This window comes from Hemiscyllium ocellatum, chromosome 37 (genome assembly GCF_020745735.1).
Source record: "Hemiscyllium ocellatum isolate sHemOce1 chromosome 37, sHemOce1.pat.X.cur, whole genome shotgun sequence".
NCBI lineage: Eukaryota > Metazoa > Chordata > Chondrichthyes > Orectolobiformes > Hemiscylliidae > Hemiscyllium > Hemiscyllium ocellatum.
In genome coordinates this window covers 35,006,382-35,026,315 of record NC_083437.1, presented here as the reverse complement: position 1 = coordinate 35,026,315, position 19,934 = coordinate 35,006,382, and the positions used below count along the sequence as shown (strand labels likewise).

General features: G+C 43.7%; 1 protein-coding gene across 1 annotated transcript in view; it reads left to right on the top strand.

The window, feature by feature from the left end:
- The window catches only part of LOC132833494 (probable pleckstrin homology domain-containing family N member 1), a 64,969-nt gene that overhangs the window by 10,162 nt on the left and 34,873 nt on the right, over positions 1-19,934 (top strand). The window contains exons 3-4 of the mRNA XM_060851804.1: positions 3,890-3,968; positions 9,159-9,215. Coding sequence (XP_060707787.1) covers positions 3,890-3,968; positions 9,159-9,215 — 136 coding nt within the window. The remainder of the gene's footprint in view (positions 1-3,889; positions 3,969-9,158; positions 9,216-19,934) is intronic.

Genomic DNA, 19,934 nt, shown 5'->3' with positions numbered 1-19,934 from the left:
CTAGCAAGTAGTAAGATCTTGCTACTTACAGGGTGATTGCTTAAGTAGCATCAGTGGCCACTTCCGTGGTCTGTGGAGTTGATGAGAAATGTGACCAGCTGCCTTTAGCAGTAGATCAAGGAAAGGGACCTCAGCTCACATAGTGGCTGTTGAGCACAGATTACCGGCACACTTCTGAATCGTTCTATGCTCAATTACCCACAGTCTGACATCTGGAAGTTAAATTCTCATCCGAGTGTTCAAATCCCTCCTTATCATTGTAACCTCCTCCGACCCATAACAGTCAGCTCATGGTGCTCTTCAATTCTGACAGCCTGTGCTTCCCCAGCTTCCCATCGCTTCACAATGAGTATCCCTAAGCTTAACTGCTTAGACCCCAACATTAGGAATCCCCTCTTTAGCACTTTCTCTTTCTTCAAAAGCAACTCTTTGATCAATGTTTTGTTCACTTGTCCCTTTTTAGGACTCAGAATCAAATTTAGTTTAACAATCTTTATATATGATGTAGAGGTGCTGGTGTTCGACTGGGGTGGACAAAGTTAAAAGTCACACAACACCAGGTTATAGTCCAACAGGTTTATTTGGAAGTACAAGCTTTCAAAGCACTGAGCACCTGAAGATGTGCACGTTTGGTGAATTGGCCATGCTAAATTGTCCATCGTGTTCAGGAATGTGTAGGTGAGATGCATTAGTCAGGCATATATGTAGAGTAATAGGGTGGGAGATAGGGAAATGAGTCAGGGTGGGTTACTGTTCAGATGGTCAGTGTGGACTTGTTGGGCCAAATGGCCTGTTTCCACACTGTAGGGATTCTATGATTCTGTAATAACCAGGTGTTATGTAATCTTTATATACTTACAATATTAAAGGTGTTATGTAAATACATGCACGTTTTCATAACATCTGTAATTTACTGGATTTAAAGAACCTCCTGAGGATCTGATATTGCATTTTACAAACGAAAGGTACTTTTTTTAACCCTTGCTATTATTCCCGTATGCCTCTATTTACTTCCCCTTCTTTCTTAAGTATAAGCATACTTAGCTGAATTAATAATCTGTGTGACTGTATTTAAGTATCGGTCATCACTTTGCGGAAAATGCATTAAAATATTTCTTTGTGAAGGATCTTCCTTTCCTGGGAAGAAGTGATAATCATTGGATGGGTTGAGTTTTGATATTGAGGGGAGGGGTTCAGACTCTATCAGGTCAACTCCAAATGACAGGCTGATGGACCAGCAGCAGAGTCCACTTTCCAAGACCTACTGGAGCACTTTGCATGGAATTAGTTTTAATAAAATCCACAGTTGGAGTTGTTGTTGCAGTGGTTTGGTCGCAGAATTAAGGTAGAGTCGAAAAGGGTGGCGCTGGAAAAGCACAGCAGGTCAGGTAGCCTCCGAGGAGCAGGAAAATCCCGATGAAGGGCTTATGCCTGAAACGCCAATTCTCCTGCTCCTTGGATGCGCCCTAGTTTGCTATGCTTTTCCACCCTTTTCAACTCGGATCTCCAGCATCTGCAGTCCTCATTTTCTTGCAGCAAGATTAGGAATGCTACCCTGGGGATTTGCTTATGTTAATCAATGGTGATGGTCTTGACACCATTTCAACTGATAGATTGAATTATTGCTTTGGGCTGAATGGTCAGTCACCTTTCAAACTCAGTGCCTTCCTCCAGGCCCTATGTTAATTTTAGTCCTATCTCTCCCCCTGTCTTTGTCTAGAATTCTGTTGAGCACTTACATTGCTTTACCTGGTTCCTCTCACCTTGTGTGTGATATCAGATTGTGCTGGCTATTCGACTGGGATAAGCATTACATCTGACTCATATGTTCCCTCACTCAACATCTACTCACTCAACAGCAGATGTGGCTGAATTATGGTTGGAATGCGAACAGTTCTTGATCTTTAGATATGAATTCAGTCCCTCAAGCCTGTTCTATTGTTCAATAAGATTATGGTTACGTTTTGAATTCCACATTCCCACCTACCCCTGACAACCTTTAATTTCCTGCCTGAAGTGGGTCAATCTTCATTTGCCCTAACAATTATTTCATGATGCATGCCTGTAAAAGGGTTGGGGTGGGGAAGGGGGTAATGAGGAAGCCAATGACTGCAGGGGGAAGGGAAGGAGGCTACCACTGGGAGCCTGTGAACAAAGGAGCAATTAGCTTACTTGGAGCCACAAAAACTGAACTTACTGGGAATGAATTTATAGAATCCATACAGTGTGGAAGCAGGTCATTAGGCCTATCAAGTCCACTCTAACCCTCTGAAGAACATCCCACCCAGACCCACCCTTGCATTTCATCATGGAATCATCATAGAATCCCTAGAGTGTGGAAAAAGGCCCTTCAGCCTACCAAGTCCACACCGACCCTCAGAGTAACCCACCCAGACATATTCCCCTACCCTAGATTTACCTCTGACTAATGCACCTAGTGTTCAGGGATGTGTACATTATGGGCAATTTAGCATGGCCAACTCACCTATCCCACATATCTTTGGACAGTTGGAGGAAACTGGAGCAGCTAAAGGAAACCCCACGCAGACCCCACGGAGAATGTGCAAATTCTACACAGACAGAGGCTGGAATAAAGCCCAGGTCCCTGCCACTGTAAAGCAGCAGAGCTAATCACTGAGCCATCCTTGCAAATGCCTAGTAAATTAATCTGAGTCACTTATTGAAAAATTCATTTACTGCTAACTAATTCCTGTTGTCTTCTGCACATTTAGATACTGTGGGTCCAGGACAATTAAGCTTTCCTTGTTTGTTGAGGCTTTAAGTTTAATCAAACATTAGTAATTATTTGAGTATATTGATGGATTATTCCAGTTCTTGGATCACACAGTTTCCTTTTCAACAATTAACAAGAATGGAGATTGGACACTGGTATTACAAAATAACAGGAGAGATTTATAACTTGAGCAACAAGATATGTACATTTTTGGCTGTGCAAGACTGGTGCCTTTGGAGCAGTGGGGTTCTGACACTCCTGAGACAGACAGATACCAGGAGTCTTTGAGTTAAAATAAAACTGCCTGACGACAGCACTCAGATTGGTTCAGTTTGCTACGAACCTGTGAGGGAAGTTCAGCCAGAAATGCACAGACCTAGCAAACTGAAAACATCTCTCTTCATTCTCTCTGTTTGAGTGGAAAGACAAAAAACACCCAGAAACTTAACAGAAAGAATTCTAATCCAAGAAAAGTCCTAGGTCCATCTGATCAGCTGTCCAATCAAAGAATGGTCTGCAAACAGCAAGTATCATCATTGGCAAAACCAAATGACTGTAATAAATAAACCTCCACTTTGTGATCAGGACTTTTAATCTACAGAAATCATTTTCCCAGTATGTACTCCACCCATAATATTTGTATTAAATTGTCTGCCTTTTGTCTGACTTATTCATGAATGAATGTATATGTATTTGGGGTTTTAAAGGGATACAGACTAAGTTGCAGGGTAGCAAAGTAATGATCGTTTTATCTCTGCTATTTGTTAAAGATTAAGTTTGTTTACAATAAATAGGGTTACTTCCCTGTTACTAGTGTGAATTGGTTTTGTTCTGAATAACAGTTGATCAGGCATACTGTATTCTCTGGTTGTCTAAGTGGGTAGTTACACATTTGTGATGGTTTATGGAGTATTAGGCCTCGATTATTGGGGCCCTTGATCCAACTAAGTTGAAACAGAGCCCAAAAAGTCAATCTGTGATCACAAAAAGTCAATCTGTGATCATAAATACAGAAAGTAATGATACTATATGACTGCATTCCTCAGTAAAGGAATTTGTGAGAATGGAGAATGGAATTCCTGAGGTGGCTCTTAAGAAATCTTGAGAAAAGCTCTAAAAAGTTATTACTATGGCCTCTGTTCCTCTCCCTCCTAGGAGACACTCTGCACCTCCAGTATGTGGAGGAGAAGTTGCCACTCAGCAGGAGCTGGATAAATTGATACAACCTGGGGAGGTAAGTGGTCATTATCTTTTACCTTTGGTTATGAAACTACCATGAGTCTGATGTTATCTACTGCCTCTATCTGTATTAGAAAAGGCAGCACGAGTTTATTAGAAGCAGAGTTCAAATCGAGGCACAGATTCTGCCACAAGTATAAATCTTTATTGTCTTTCCACAGCGTTGCCTATGTAAGCCTGTCAGCACCTGATTTTCATTTGAATACAAATCCAGATCAATACAAATCTTAACATTAGCCCTTAAATTTAGCTGAATAGTTTTCTTCACTTTTCACATTTCTGTCTGCTGCCAACTTTACTCAATTAGATACACCACTTCTTCTCAGACAGGAAGTTGTGGGTCTAAGTAAAGGGACTTCTGTGTTCGATACATCAATGACGGCACATTACAATGTTAGAGGAGCCATCTTTTGAACCAGGCTATAGTCTTCTTGTGTGGTTTTAGTGGATGCAAAAGCTCATAAACCGTATTCCAAGAAAAACAGGGCATTTTCCTGGTTGTCATTTCTCCTGTCAGCTACACTAGAAAAATAAACATAATTTAACTGAGTACCCATTTCCTGTGTTGTTTGTGGGATCTTACTTGGGAAAATTGTTTTTATAATTTCAAAGAGACCTGGGTTCAATTCCCATCTCAGGCGACTCTCTGTGTGGAGTTTGCACATTCTCCCTGTGTCTGCGTGGGTTTCCTCCGGGTGCTCCGGTTTCCTCCCACAATCCAAAAATGTGCAGATTAGGTGAATTGGCCATGCTAAATTGCCCGTAGCGTTAGCTGAAGAGGGTCTGGGTGGGTTGTGCTTCAGTAGGTCAGTGTGGAATTGCTGGGCCGAAGGGCCTGTTTCCACACTGAGTAATCTAATCTAATATTTAGAACCAAAAAGCCCAAGGCATTTCTTACTTCTACAAGATACATTTATATTCACTTGAGGTACTGGGAGGGCCGGATAACTGAATGGACCCCCGTTTAACTTCTGCAGGAAGACCTCAGATGGTGGTCTTTCCCCATCGCACCTTGACGGCAGCTGCCCCAGGCTTTACTATGTCCCTCAGCATGTAGTCCTGACTTTGAAATGTGCCAGTCTGCAACACTGTGTCAAAGTCAACAGCTTGCTCTTGAAGATTAACAAATTTGGACAGACCAAAGAGCATCTTTCTTTGTGTTGTTGATAGACTGCGCCTGGAGGACAGAGCTGCTCGGGACAAACCTCAACAAAATCCACTGCATCTCTCTCCAGATTTCCTTTGCAAAGGCACGTTCCAGAGGTGACAGTCTCTACCCGCACCTCCCCACAGCTGTTTCGAGGGCAGCGTGTGGTGGTGCAGAGTCCAGGTGTACATGAAGGATCTCATGGGTAGTGCCCTTCTCACCATCAGCCAAGTGATGTCTTGGTGCGTGTCGGAAAGCTCTGGTGATAAGGCATTCTGCCAAATGACTTTGACGGCGTACTCAGGAAACAACTCAAGAGGATCCACCTTCTCGTTTTCTGCAGGGTCTTGAGGATGCTACATGCTGACCACTTCCTGATGGACCTGTGGTCAAGGGTCTTTTCTTGGCAAATTTCTTCACAAAGCTGGTATGGAATTGTCCAACTATTTGGAGTGTTCTGTGGCACCAAGGTCGGTCCCATCCTTCGCAACACCAGGGACAGGTAGAACCTCAGTACATCGTATCTCTTGCTGCTTGCATACTGAGGGTTTACCCACAACTTGATGCAGCCACATACAATGGTGGCCTTTCTCCACCCCATTCACCACCCCCCCCCCCCCCCCATTATCCAGAGCTTTGTAAACATCGTCTATAAGGACACGGTCCATCTTTGACCTCCAGATGAAGTTGAAAATGGCGCAGGTGACAACAATGGTGCAGGTTCAGGGAATGGCCCAGACTTGAGCCGCATACAACACCAAGAGTACGTCACAACCTGAAGACGAGTTTTTGCCTCTCCTTGGAGAAATGCAACTCCCATGTTTTTGCACATGCCACGGCCCATCTGAACCATATTGTCAGCATCTTCAGGTAATCTGTCCTGGCGATGAAGGGGATAAAGATTGGTCAGTCTAGTTCTCAAAGAACATGGTCTCACTCTTGCCTCGATTCACTTTGGCTCCTGAAGCCAGTTCGAACTGTTCACAGACGCTCATGAGTCTGGCCACTGACATTGGATCTCAACAGACAACGATGACATCATCCATGTACAAGGAGGTTTTGACTTGTTGACTTCGGGTGCCTGGATTAGCCACCTTCCCAGGCTCACAACCTTTCTGATTTAGAAATATTACTGGGACTGGAGCATTTGAGTTGTAAGGGTTGGTACTTGTTTCACTGGAGCTTAGAAGGTTGAGGAGTGATGTTATGGAGGTTTATAAGATCATGAGGTGTGTGAATATGGTGAATAGCAAGGGCCTATACCCCAAGGTGGGGGAGTTCAAATCAAAGGGGTATATTTTTAAGGTGAGAGGAGAAAAGTTTAAAAAGGACATGAGGGGCAACTTTTCAACACTACGGTTTGTGTGTGGAATGAACTGCCAGAGGAAGTGGTCGATGCGGGTACAGTTACAACGTTTGAAAGACATTTTGATAAGTCCATGATTAGGAAAGAGTTGGAGGGATATGCGCCAAATGCAGGAAGGTGGGATTAGTTTAGTTTAGTTTGAGAGCATGGTTGGACTGAAGGATCTGTTTCTGGGCTGTATGACTTTATGAATGTATAAATCCCACACAGCTGGATACAACTCGGCCAGTAAGTCATCGCTTTCGGGAGTTTCATTCCTTTTAAAAGGGCCCTGATCAGCTCATCCAGAGATAACGGCTGGTCCAGCCTCTCCCTCACTCTCCATCTGTCTAAGATCTCCATGATAGAGGACAGGAATGGCTGGGAGACCACACTGTCTATGTGCTTCATGTCATTGTGTCTGGCATAAAAGGATTTACTGATCCTGAGGATGTCAGATTGAGATGACATAACTAAGATGTTTTCTTCCTTCAGGCTGCTGAGCAAGAGCTCTCCATGTGCATCTTCTGGATGAAGAAATGCGAGCACATCTCATCCTGCCCCACAGTGCGGACCCTGGACCAGAAGATTATCTTGGAAGCCTCCAATGCAAACAGCAAGGCTTGCTGGCCCTTCACTTCCTGGGGATCCTCCATGGCATTGACCTCCATCATCTGCAGCAGGTGGAGGTTCTGGACACTGTTCTGGAGTTTGGACAGTTTCCCTCTCTCTCTCTTGTCTTCAACACCTTTGAGGATAAAGAACCTCTTGATGCTCCCCTTGACTACTTCCCACCAGTCCATTGGAAGCTCAAGAGGGGCTTTTTGTTGTCCAACCTGTATAATCCCTTTTGTGCTCCTTAATGTTTTCTGGGGTCAACAGTTTCACATTCAGCTTCCACATTTCCTTGCTAGACACCGGACATGCTGTAGGTGACAGTTGACCTGCAGGAGGCAGTGGTCAGAGAAGAACTCCGTCTTGACATCGATGGATCTGACTGAGAATGTATATTACACAAACAGGAAATCTATCCTTGAGCTGATAGACCTGTCTGGCTGTGATCAGGTGTGTTTATGCTGCTCCCAATCTGCAGGGGTGCTGAAGACCTCATGCAGCTTAGTGGTTTCACCTGTTTCCATCAGGAAATGGGACATGGAGTCTGATTCACTGTCAGCCCCTCCAAAATATCCATCTGCATCGATGAAAACATTGAAGTCTCCAGTCAGAATGACCGGCCTGGACATTGCCGACAGCAGTGGGAGCTGCTGCAGGACGGCCAGCTGCTCACTGTTTACCACAAGGACGTACATGGTAATTAGCCTCAGGGGAATATTTCTGTAAGTAACTTCTGCTTTGAGGAGATGCCGGCCCCCTCTCCTTAACCTCAGAGATGGTGAATATGCCTCCTCACAGCAAAATACCCAGGCCGGAGCCACAGTTATCATTTCCCCCCTGACCAAATCGAAGGCCCATGGGCCCACAAGCTTAACCATGTAGCTGCTGAGATGTGGTGTCCCACAATCCTCCAGAAACAGGAGGTCCGCTTTGATGTTGGTCGTGTAAGTCAATGTGGTGATGCATCAAGAAGTAGATTGAAGGCTATGCACATTAATGTTGGCAATTTAAAAACCCATTTAGAGAGTTTATAGAATTAGCCATAGACCCCAATGTCTGTTTACCCACAGTCTTATCATTGGAGGAGCGCTCGCAACCCCATGGTGTGGGCAAACTCTCAGCACTAAGATAACTATCCTGTTCCTCCCTCAGTATCCTGTTCTGGTGTCATTGGACGAGAACAAAGCCAGGAAGGTCCTTCTTTTTATATCAAAATTATACTTTATTCATTAAAAATCTATGTGTGTATAATATATATATATTGTCACAAACGCAGTTGGGATCTGTACGGTTCCCTATCAATTAAACAAACAAAACACTGAACTTTGACTCCATCCATTAAGCCAAAGACCTCTCTTATAATCCAATATTAATATTTACATATACTTGAGACAATGGGAGGGTTCCAAAACTGAAAAGACCCCAACTTACCTTCAGCAGGAAGAACTCGGATAGTGGACCTTAGCAACATCTACCCCAAACTTCAGTGCATCATTCAGCACCTGGTCTTGGATCTTGGAATGTACCAGTCTGCAGCACTTAGTCAGGGTCAACACCTTATTCTGGAAGACCAACAAGTTTTAGGTAGACTAAAGAGAAGGTCCAGTTCAAAGTCTGAAATGCACTGTGTGGTATGAGACTCCTTGCCTTCAGAAGACTTTCTTTAAGACACAGTTTACACACGATTACTATTGCTATCAGCTTGGCTCAGTTGGTTGCACTCTTACCTTTGAGTTAGTAGATTTTGGGTTTCATTCCACATAGCCAATAAAGAGTTCATGAGTCAGAGAATGCTAGGTCCAAACTGTACCTCACCACATCAATTCAAGTAATTTTTCAAGAGAGGTTGCTGTAACCTGCAATGAGAATTTTGATGAAACCACGCTATAAAAATAAATAGTAGATTTGTGTGCTTTCAGACTCAGAATGGTGCATTAAGATTTCTGTACAAGCACAGACATGTCTACAGATATTGTTTCTCACACATGCACACACATACTGAATTAAATTAACTGCAGAATTGGTTCATTACTCAAACCCTTTAATTGGATTATTCTTCCAATCTGTTTGTCTTCTAGAATCAATTTTCCGCAAATGACCATTTATTAGAGAGCCAATTAGAGGAATTATCTAAGGTAAGATCTTAAAAAGGTTCTGCCTCACTTTGTTATTTATGTCTGAAACATTTATTGTGAATAATCCTAAAATCTTATTTTGAAGTCCCTTCAAAGTGCCTGAGATGAATTCCCTCTCTGATCTGACAGCTTGGCTTTAGTGCTGTGGTTTGAAAGGTTTGGATTAGATTTCATTTTCTGACAGCCTTCCTCTCTGGGGAGGACACTTGAAAAGGAGAAATTTGACAAGTTGCAGACACAGAATAATTTTGAAGTCTTAGTTTTTTTTGAAAGACTTTATGCTGTTTATCAGCAAATTACTTGAAGAACCAATCTGGGATAGATTAGCATTGAAACATTTCCGATAACGAAAGTAAAAGTGTTTGAAATTTAAGAGAATAATCACGAATGCAGATGGTCATCTTGTCTTATTGTATTGTATTCTGTCACTGTGTACTCCATCTAATGAACATTAATTCTAGTGATAAAGTGTCAGATAACAAACTTGCCAATGAAGCCGAACGTCCTTGATTTGCAGGGAAATGAGCAGCATGAGTACAAATTTGGCTGAGTGACAGGAAATGGAAAGTGGTGATGCATGTTTATTCTTCAGGCGAAAGTGAGGACTGCAGATGCTGGCGATTAAAGTCAAGATTAGAATAGTGCTGGAAAAGCACAGCAGGTCAGGCAGCATCCAAGGAGCAGGAAGATCGACGTTTCGGGCAAAACGTTCGTCCTAATGAAGGGCTTTTACCAGAAAAGTCGATTTTTTCTGCTCCTTGGATGCTGCCTGACGTGCTGTGCTTTTCCAGCACTACTTTGATGTTTATTCTTCAGTCCAGTAGAAGGTATCTATTGACCAAGGGTTTTTTTGTTAACGATTTACATCAATGACCTCAGTTCTTGCGGGTACTTCAAAATGTGCAGATGACACAAAACCTAGGAGCACTTTGAGTGCAAGGGGATAATGACTGACTTTACGAAGACCAACACAGCTCTTTGAATGGGGTGGCAGGTGAAATTTAGTACAGAGAAGGCTGACGATATAAATGATGGTGGAAAGACTGAGGAAAGTCAGGTTAGAAAATGGGGGTGGTTCTGAAGGGGCTGTAGGAGCAGAAGAACCTGGGGTATAGATGCACAAGTTATTGAAAATGTCAGACTGTTTTGATTAGGGTTTGAGCTATAGGGAGAGGCCGAAAAGGCTGAGGATGTTTTCCCTGTAGCGTCAGAGATCAGAGGGTGACCTTATAGAGGTTTATAAAATCATGAGGGGCATCGATAGAGTAAATAGACAGGGTGTTTTCCCTGGGGTGGGGGAGTCCAGAACTAGAGGGCATAGATTTACGGTGAGAGGGGAAAAAATTAAAAGGGACCTAAGGGGCAACGTTTTCACGCAGAGCGTGGTATAGGTATGGAATGAGTTGCCAGAGGAAGTAATGGAAGCTGGTAAAAATACACCATTTAAAAGGCATCTGGATGGGTATATGAATTGGAAAGGTTTAGAGAGATAGGGGACAAATGCTGGCAAATGGGACTAGATTAGTTCAGTATCTGTTTGGCATGGACGAGTTGGACTGAAAGGTCTGTTTCCGGGATGTACATCTCTATGACTTTCAGACTCTATGATCAGAAAGGTAAATGAGACCCTGGCCTCTTTAAGTAGAGACATAGAGTTCTAAATCAAGGATGTTATTTAGTAGTAAATGTAAAGTCGGCCCCTCTGTCAGCATAGTATACGTTAACTGGAGCCCTCTGAGAAACCTTGAGTATATTACACTCACTGTCACCACTCTTTATTATTGCTAATAGTCTAAGTAGCAATGGATGACCACATAAACACTTCAGCAGAGGATAGGTTCAATTTTGATAAACAGAATATGTTTTTTACATCGTACTTAAGAGGTACTAAAGGTGAAGTTGCCATAGACCCAGTCTTCTTACCTATACCTGAGGCACAGTGACCTTCAGGTTAAACCACCACCTGTCCTCTCCCTTTCTCTAATGAGAGAAGACTGGTGGTGGTTCAGCCTGAAGGCCACTGTGCCTCAAGTATAGGTAAGAAGGCAGAATTTTCACGGTAACCTTAGCTGGTACAGGAATTGAGCCCACGTTGTTGGTATCATTCTGCATCGCAAACCTGCCATCCAGCCAATTGAGCTAACCAGGTTTCTCCAGCGTTCTGTTTGTTTCAGATTTTCAGCATCCACAGTATTTTGCTTTGATTGAAAAATTGAAGGAGGGCACAAAAGCAGAATTCCAAAATCCATTTCTTCTGTATCTCTCTCTAACATCCTTCAACCAGCTAACACACCATAATTTCTGTAATCCTCTAACTTAGGCCTCCTTTACAGCCCTGATTCAAACTCTGCTACCAAAGGAACTGAAAATGTGTTGCTGGAAAAGCGCAGGAAGTCAGGCAGCATCCAAGGAGCAGGAGAATTGATGTTTCAGGCTCATGCCCGAAACGTCGATTCTCCTGCTCCTTGGATGCTGCCTGACCTGCTGCCCTTTTCCAGCAACACATTTTCAGCTCCAATCTCCAGCATCTTCAGTCCTCACTTTCTCCTCTGCTACCAAAGGACCCAATATTCTGGAATGTTCTCCCGAAACTTCTCCACATGTGCGTCCTCTTCTAACACTTGTTAAAACCTGCATCTTTGACTATACTTTTGGTCATATGTCCTAATTACTTCCTTACAGTGCCACTGTGTCAAATATTGTTTGCTAATCACTCCCATGAAGCACTTTTGGACTTATATCTATGTTAAAGATGCTAGACCAATGCAAGTTGTTGTTGTTATTAGAGTCATAGACATATACAGAATGAAAGCAGACCCTTTTCTGAACCCTTTCAAGTTTCACAACATCCTTCTTATAGTAGGGACACCAGAATTGCACACAGTACTCCAAAAGTGCCCTAAGCAAATGTCTTGTACAGCAGCAACATGACTTCCCAACTCCTATATTCAATGCACTGACTAATAAAGGTAAGCATACCAAACGCCACCTTCACTATTCTACCAACCTGTGACTCCATTTTCAAGGAACTATGAACCTGCACTCGAAGGTCTGGTTGTTCAACAACTCTCCACAGGACCTTACTATTTAAGAACAAGTGTTGAAGAGTTTACCATCAGCTGATGGGGTATCATATTATGCCTCTGCTGCAGGATTGGTACTTTATAACAAAGTGGACTGTAAACTGCTTTTCTATATTGACCTATTCAGAAATGTTATCACAACTCTAGTGCAGGTGGAACTTGAGCGTAGGCCTCTTGGCTCAGAGGTAGAGACCTTACCACTTCACTACAAGAGTTCTTGAAAGCTGTGTGTATTTAAGTTGATTTCACTGTTTGCTGTCTTGACATGTTGTACAAGATAATGGCTCTGAAAAGGTTCGTGTTGAAAACTATGTTACTTTCTATCCAACTGGATGATTTCACAAGGAGTTGATTGGGGAAAGGCTTCTGGATATTGAAGGAGACAGACTGACCATTGAGGTCTCCTCATAATTTTGGTAACAATGTCTATCATCCAGTATAACGTGTAGCTAGTTGTTAGATGCAATAAATGACATCTTGTTCCAAGACAATGTCCTCAGAGAATCATAGAATCCCTACAGTGTGGAAGCAGGAGGGATTTCTCAAATTAGACAAAGCAACATCTGTACACCCCAACCTAAAAAGGATGATGATGGCAGTAAATCTCCCTTATGGCAACAAAGGGTCCAGCTACCTCATAAAACCTAGTGCCAGCGGTGGGTGTCTGAAGGTTCCATTTAACCACAGCATTACAACAGACACCACTTAATGTGCAGCAGCATTTTTCCACAAACAACACCATCTGCAAAAGAGATGCAGAGAAAGTTTTCATCTTTAGGCCTTCTCACAGACAATTTCTTCACACTGTTTTTTGTGGCTTCCTGTGCGGGGAAGCTGTGAATTGAAAGTCTGTCTCTGTTGCACTCCCTGGTGGTCAGTCACAGTCATTTCCAGCAGTTTACTCTCTCACCCAATGGTGAATATTATGGCCCAAATTGTCCAATGGCCAGATAATTGTTTGTGAATCATGGATGGGAGTTGTGCATGGGGACCATGCGAAATTCCCATCCTATCAGACTCTGAAGGAATTGCACAGAAATTTGAACATTCCACTGAGCAATTAATTTCCCTACACTGAAACATTCCAAAAATATCAATTTCAATCAGACACTTTGGATGGTTCCATTAGAAATTAGTGAATAATTGCTCAGGCAAAGTTGCACTATTAAATACATAGTCTGACTCCTGAGTAGCTATTCATCTGACACCCTCGAATTACTGCACACCCCTGCAGCTAACCACCCCCAGACCACGTTTAGCCCCCAATCCAACACCACCCTAACCCCACCCCAACCTCGCCACTGGACCTGATACTCTCCCTGTTCTAACATCTTTCCCATCCCCCCATCCTCCGGCGACTACCTTTGCTTCAGCCTTCTCCCCCTGCTCCCCCCCCAACCCAATACCACACATCCCCCACCACCACCACCTGGGCCAACACCAGTTCCTGACTCTACCCCTTTCCTTTAAGACCGGGCCCCACCTCAGCAGGACCTAACCCTTCCTGCTGTCTTAGAACATAACCCAGTCCCCACTGTTGAATTTGAATACCCATTCCTAATCTCAGCAACCTAACTCTATTGCCCCAATCTGCCATTGGACTCAATATCCCCAGCTTCCTGTGAACAACCCTAAACACTCCTTGACTATTTGACTTCTTGGTAACTGACCCCTGGCACCCTACCTACCAGGCACCTTATTCACTTGTCACGTTACCCAGTGCAACCATGCACCTTATCTATTTAGCAACCATCCCTGACACCCTAATCCCAAACCACTTGCAGCCTACCCACCTACCTCTCTGCATACCACTTAAACTACCCCCAACCAACCGGCACTTTACCTACCTCATATCCTAACCCCAACTACTTAGCAATCCTGACACTGTAACCTCACACTTACTTGAAGTGCTTAATGGTTCACAAGAGTTGGCGGAATGGCTGTGAAATAAAATAAAAAACTGCGGATACTGGAAATCTGAATCAGAAACAGACGTTGCTGGATCTGCTGTGTTTTTCCAGTGATTTGTGTTTTTGTGGTGATCTGTGAACCTGGGCTGTTAAATTATAGAACACAGCAACTGAATGCTATCAACAAAGGGGCCATGATTTACTCTCCCTCAGCCACTCCACTCAATGTCAGAATGGAGTGTGGCTCCGCATTTCTGAAGGAGCCCTGATTAGAATCTTTTGTCAGAAATGTGGCAATCTTTTGTTCTGTAAAAAGGAGTAACAGGTTGTCACTCCTTCGAAAACTCAGCTGTATGAGTCACTCACACTTACAAAGGAGGGAGCTACAGCATTGGGATTGTGTTTTTGGACCAGCCATCGAAAGACCTGGGCTAATGCCAAGTCGACATGAGTTCAAATCTTGCCATTGTGTCTGTGGGAATTTAAATTAAATTAGTTTTTTAGATTTAGGTTTTATTGTCATATGTACTCCAGTATGGGGTACAAGAATACGGTGAAAAGTTTACAACATTGCCACGGATGGCGCCATCTTCGGTACAAAATACTTATGTACACAACCTTAGTCACAGAAATGGAGAAGTAAAGAACTAAATTTAAAAAGTTCAGCACTACAGTCTTCTGAGCATAACAGTAGAAAAATAAAGTTCAAAAAGTCAAACATCACAGTCCTTTCTTGAGCCATGGGCCTACAGATGCTCCAACTTGGGCTTCCCCAGGAGAGCTCACTCTTCCTGCTATGCTGGGCTCACTCTCCCCTGCAGTGGGCTCACTCTCCCACCTACTCTGGGCTCACTCTCCCTCCTACTCTGGGCTCACTCTCCCCTGCACTGGGCTCACTCTCCCCCTGCGCTGGGCAAAGACTCCCTGCTGCTTGCAAGGCTTCGGCCTGGACTGCCACATCACAATGATATCGTAAATCTGGGATTAAAATCCTAGTTTGATCATGAAACCCCACCATGTTAGCATCCATACTGACTGCACTGACATGCCAATCAGTTGTATCAAAAAAATTACAGGTGGAATAACAGTGAAATACAGTGACTGCAGCAGTCCAAGATAATTGCTCATCACCCTTTTCGCGAGGGCAATTTGATAGCCATAAATGTTAATCAGGTCAGTGATTCCCAGAAGTGATGTTTTTCTTTGAAAAAAATGAAGGGGAGGGGAAGCATGAAAAAATATTCCTAAAGGGGAAATCCACATTGTGACTAAGTGTGGGTGCTTTGCAAATTATCATGAAATGTTTGCAGTGATTCCACTTCTGGGCCCTTTTATTATTCATACACAGGATGTGGGTGTTGCTGGCTAGACCAGCCATTTACTGCCCATCCCTAATTGCTCAGAAGCCTATTAAGAGTCCAGAACATTGCTGTGGCTCTGAAATCACATATTGGCCAGACCAGATGAAGTTGGCTGTTTCCCTCCCTAAAGGACATTACTGAAGGGTTTCTCTCAACAATTGGCGATGGTTTCATGGTCATCAAAAATTTTTAATTCCAGATTTTTATTGAATTCAAACTTCATCATCTGCCGTGGTGGGATTTGAACCCAGGCCTCCAGAACATTAGATGGGATTATTAGTCTAGCAATAATACTACCAGGCCACTTGTGCGGGTATAAACAAAAAGGAATCACCAGCAACAGCCCTCACAGACTCAGTTCAGTTCATATTTAATCTCATCGAGTCATTTTAAAGATCCAAGGTAGAAATTCCCTCAAGCTGGCTGAAGGAAGTTCAGAGTCGAAAAGTGCGGTGCTGGAAAAGCACAGCCGGTCAGACAGCATCCAAGGAGCAGGAGAATCAACATTTCAAGCATGAGCTCTTCATCAGGAATCCTGATGGGGAATCCAAGCTCAAAACATTGACTCTCTAGCTCCTTGGATGCTGCCTGACCGACTGTGCTTTTCCAGCACCGCACTTTTCGACTCTGATCTCCAGCATCTGTGGTCCTCACTTTTACCTGCAGGGAGATCAATCTGACTTCATGAATTCTGCCAAGTGTCCTATTGACTGCCTATAACCCTACAGCATGAAAACCCACCTAACACCAAACAACCCTTTGTATAGCACCTTTCGCAATCTCAGCATCTCCTGTACCATTTTACACTTTTTGGAGTGCAGTCTCTGTCCTAATATACTGACCGGCTGTGCTTTTCCAGCACCACACTCTTTGAATCTGATCTCCAGCATCTGCAGCCCTCACTTTCTCCTCCTTAAAATAAACCATGTCAACCAATTTGAAAACAACAAACTCCCACTAAGTGATAATGACCAAATCATCTAGTTTATTTTCTCAGTAATGTTGGTTAAGGGGTCAAGATTGACCAAGTTTCCAGAGCGGACCCCCCTGCTGTTCTTTATATAAATGCCATGGGATCTTTTATATCCATCTGAGAGGACAACTGAACATTTAGTATCTCATCTGAAGTAAGGCATCTCATTCAGTACAACACTGGAGCATTTTCCAGGACATTGTGTTCAGGTCTCTGGAGTGGAGTTGGAAGCCTCAAACCTTCCAACTCAGAGGGAAGAGCACAACCTACGAATACCACAATAGCTGTACTCCTTGTTGTTGAATAGCGACAGTTGATCTGATATGGCACTCAGGATGGGGCCTGTTGTGATTGGAACAAGATGGGCCTAGTGGGCCTAAAAGAGTATGAGATCCCTGATTGGGGCTGTTAACCTGAACCAATCAGGGATCCCTGGCTGACTGATATAAATAGGAATCTCAGGGAGTCTCCTCACCCTCGGAACTGTCTCTGAGCTGGCTGGAAAGGAGAAAGTGAGGTCTGCAGATGCTGGAGATCAGAGCTGAAAATGTGTTGCTGGAAAAGCGCAGCAGGTCAGGCAGCATCCAAGGAACAGGAAATTCGACGTTTCGGGCACAAGCCCTTCATCAGCATTCCTGATGAAGGGCTTATGCCCGAAACGTAGAATTTCCTGTTCCTTGGATGCTGCCTGACCTGCTGCACTTTTCCAGCAACACATTTTCAGCTCTGAGCTGGCTGGCCAGAGCCCATGTACTGTGCACGTGTAAATTAAGGGTGACTTGGTGATAGGGTACGGGTCTCTGTGTGAGATATTTCAGGACCAATATTTTAAATCTATTTTTGTTTTGTCAATTCTGCACACAATAAAGTGAGGACTTCTTTAGGTTAGTTGCTGAAGAAGAACTATTGTGGCTCAGTAGTCCAATCCCTATCTCTGAGTGGTTCAAATCTCACCTGCTCCAGAGGTACGTATTAACATCACTGAACAGGTTGATTTAGGGGAAAAGAAATTAAGCCATCTGTTGATTGTATAGCAAAATGCTTTCTACTTAGCCTCAACTCTGTTCCTCAACCATTAACTTTCCTTGCATCAGTACAACAGGTTTCTCCTATTCAACATCAGTCCATCCTGTCACTTATCTAACGGTGAAGGCCAATTTAGCGCCAATTAATACTAAGAAGGTATACACCATCACCACCGCTGCCTTGAATATTCAATCCCTCCATCCTGATTATGGTGGCAATAGTGGAAGCGATCTATAAGATGCACAGCAGCAGCTCACCAAGGCTCCTTCAACAGCACCCTCCAAAGCTACAACTTTGACCAACCAAAAGGAGAGGGACAGCAGATACATGGTGACACCACTCCCTACAGGTTCCCCTCCAAGCTGTCCATCCTGACTTGAAACCATTCTTTCACCAATGGAAGGGTCAAAATCCTGGAACTGTCATCCTAAAGGACTGTTGGTGCATGTCACATGGATTGTGGCAGTTGAAGAAGACAGCTCTCATCACCTTCTCAAGATCAATTAGGAATGGGCTATCATGGCCCAGTTGGTGACACTCACATTCTGTTGAATGAGAAACAAAAAGATAGCGGAGCTCCTCCAAATACAAGCAGCTCCGAATTTCCACACTCCCATTGTTGGTGGCCACGCCTTCATCTGCCAGGACCTCAAAGTTCCACGCTTCCTTCCTACGTGCCAATTCCTACTTCCACCTTTGAGACACTCTTAGAGTCATAGAGTCATAGAGGTGTACAGCACGGAAACAGGCCTTTTGGTCCAACTCTTCCATGCCGACCAGATATCCCAAACCAATCTAGTCCCACCTGCCAGCACCCGGCCCATATCCCTGCAAAACCTTCCTATTCATATACCTATCCAGATGCCTCTTAAATGTTCTAATTGTACCAGCCTCCGCCACTTCCTCTGGCAGCTCATTCCATACACGCACCACCCTCTGCATGGAAAAGTTGCCCCATAAGTCTCTTTTACATCTTTCCCTCTTGTTCTGAACTCCCACAACCCAAGGAAAAGACCTTGTCTATTTAACCTGTCCACGCCCGTCATGATTTAATAAACTTCTATAATGTCACCCCTCAGCCTCTGACGCTCCAGGGAAAACGGTCTGACCCTATTTAGCCTCTCCCTATAGCTCAAACCGTCCAACCCTGGCAACATCCTTGAAAATCTTAACACCTATCTTTAACCCAGCTTTTTGTCACCTATGCCAATATCTGTTTACGTAGCTCAATGTTAAATTTTGTCCGATAAGTATCCTCTGATTAACCTTGTGACATATTACAACATTAAAGGCACAATAGACACAAGTTGTAGTTGGTGCTGCTTTGAATGCTCACTGACAATGAACTCCCAGGCTGAATGACACTGCCACCTGTAGGCTGTTTGATGTCATGGTACCCTGGGCCTCAGACTGAATTTAAAAATCAAAAGTTGCCAGAAAAGATTACGTTCCCCACAGTGTGGAAACAGGCCCTTTGGCCCAATAAGTCCACACCAACCCTCCAAAGAGCAACCCACCCAGACCCATTCCCTGACATTCACCCCTGACTAATGCACCTAATGCTATGAGCAATTTAGCATGGCCAATTCACCTAAACTGCATATCTTTGGACTGTGGGAGGGAACCAGAGCACCCAGAGAAAACCCACGCAGACACGGGGAGGATGTGCAAACTCCACACAGACAGTCGCCCGGGGCAGAAATTGAACCCAGGTCCCTGGCGCTGTGAGGCAGCAATGCTTACCACTGAGCCACCGTGCTGCCCAGCATCTGTGAAGAGAAATCAAAGTCAACGTTTCAGGTCCAGTAACTCTTCCTCAGAAGTGACTGGATTCAGCCTGTGCCAACACCGCGACTTCAATACTGTGAAGTACCTAATTTTGCAGCAAACCACAGCTTTTGTCTGACTCTGGAGACTATAACTAAAAATCCTGTTGGAAGAATTGTCTGAAACAGTTTCTTATGGGGCCAGGGAGCAGATCTCTCACAGAGTTTTTGAACAAAGTAAGAGCAGAAGAATGTTGGCCACTCAGCTCTCCAATCCTGCTCAGCCATTCAATAAGATTATGGTTGATCTGTTTGTGTTTTGAATTCCATGTTCCTATCTACCCCTCATAACCTTTGACAGCCTTGACAAACAAGAATGTATCTACCACTGCCTTAAAAATATTCAATTATCCCACCTTCAATGCCTTCTGAGGCAAAGTTCCAAAGATGCACAACCCTCTGACTGAAAAAAGTTCCCTCATCTCTGGCTAAAAGGAAAACACCTAATATTAAAACAATGTGATGCAGTACGAGATCCATCCAGACAAGTAAACATCCTGTGCATTTCCACTTTGTCAAGACCCCTCAGGATCTTATAAT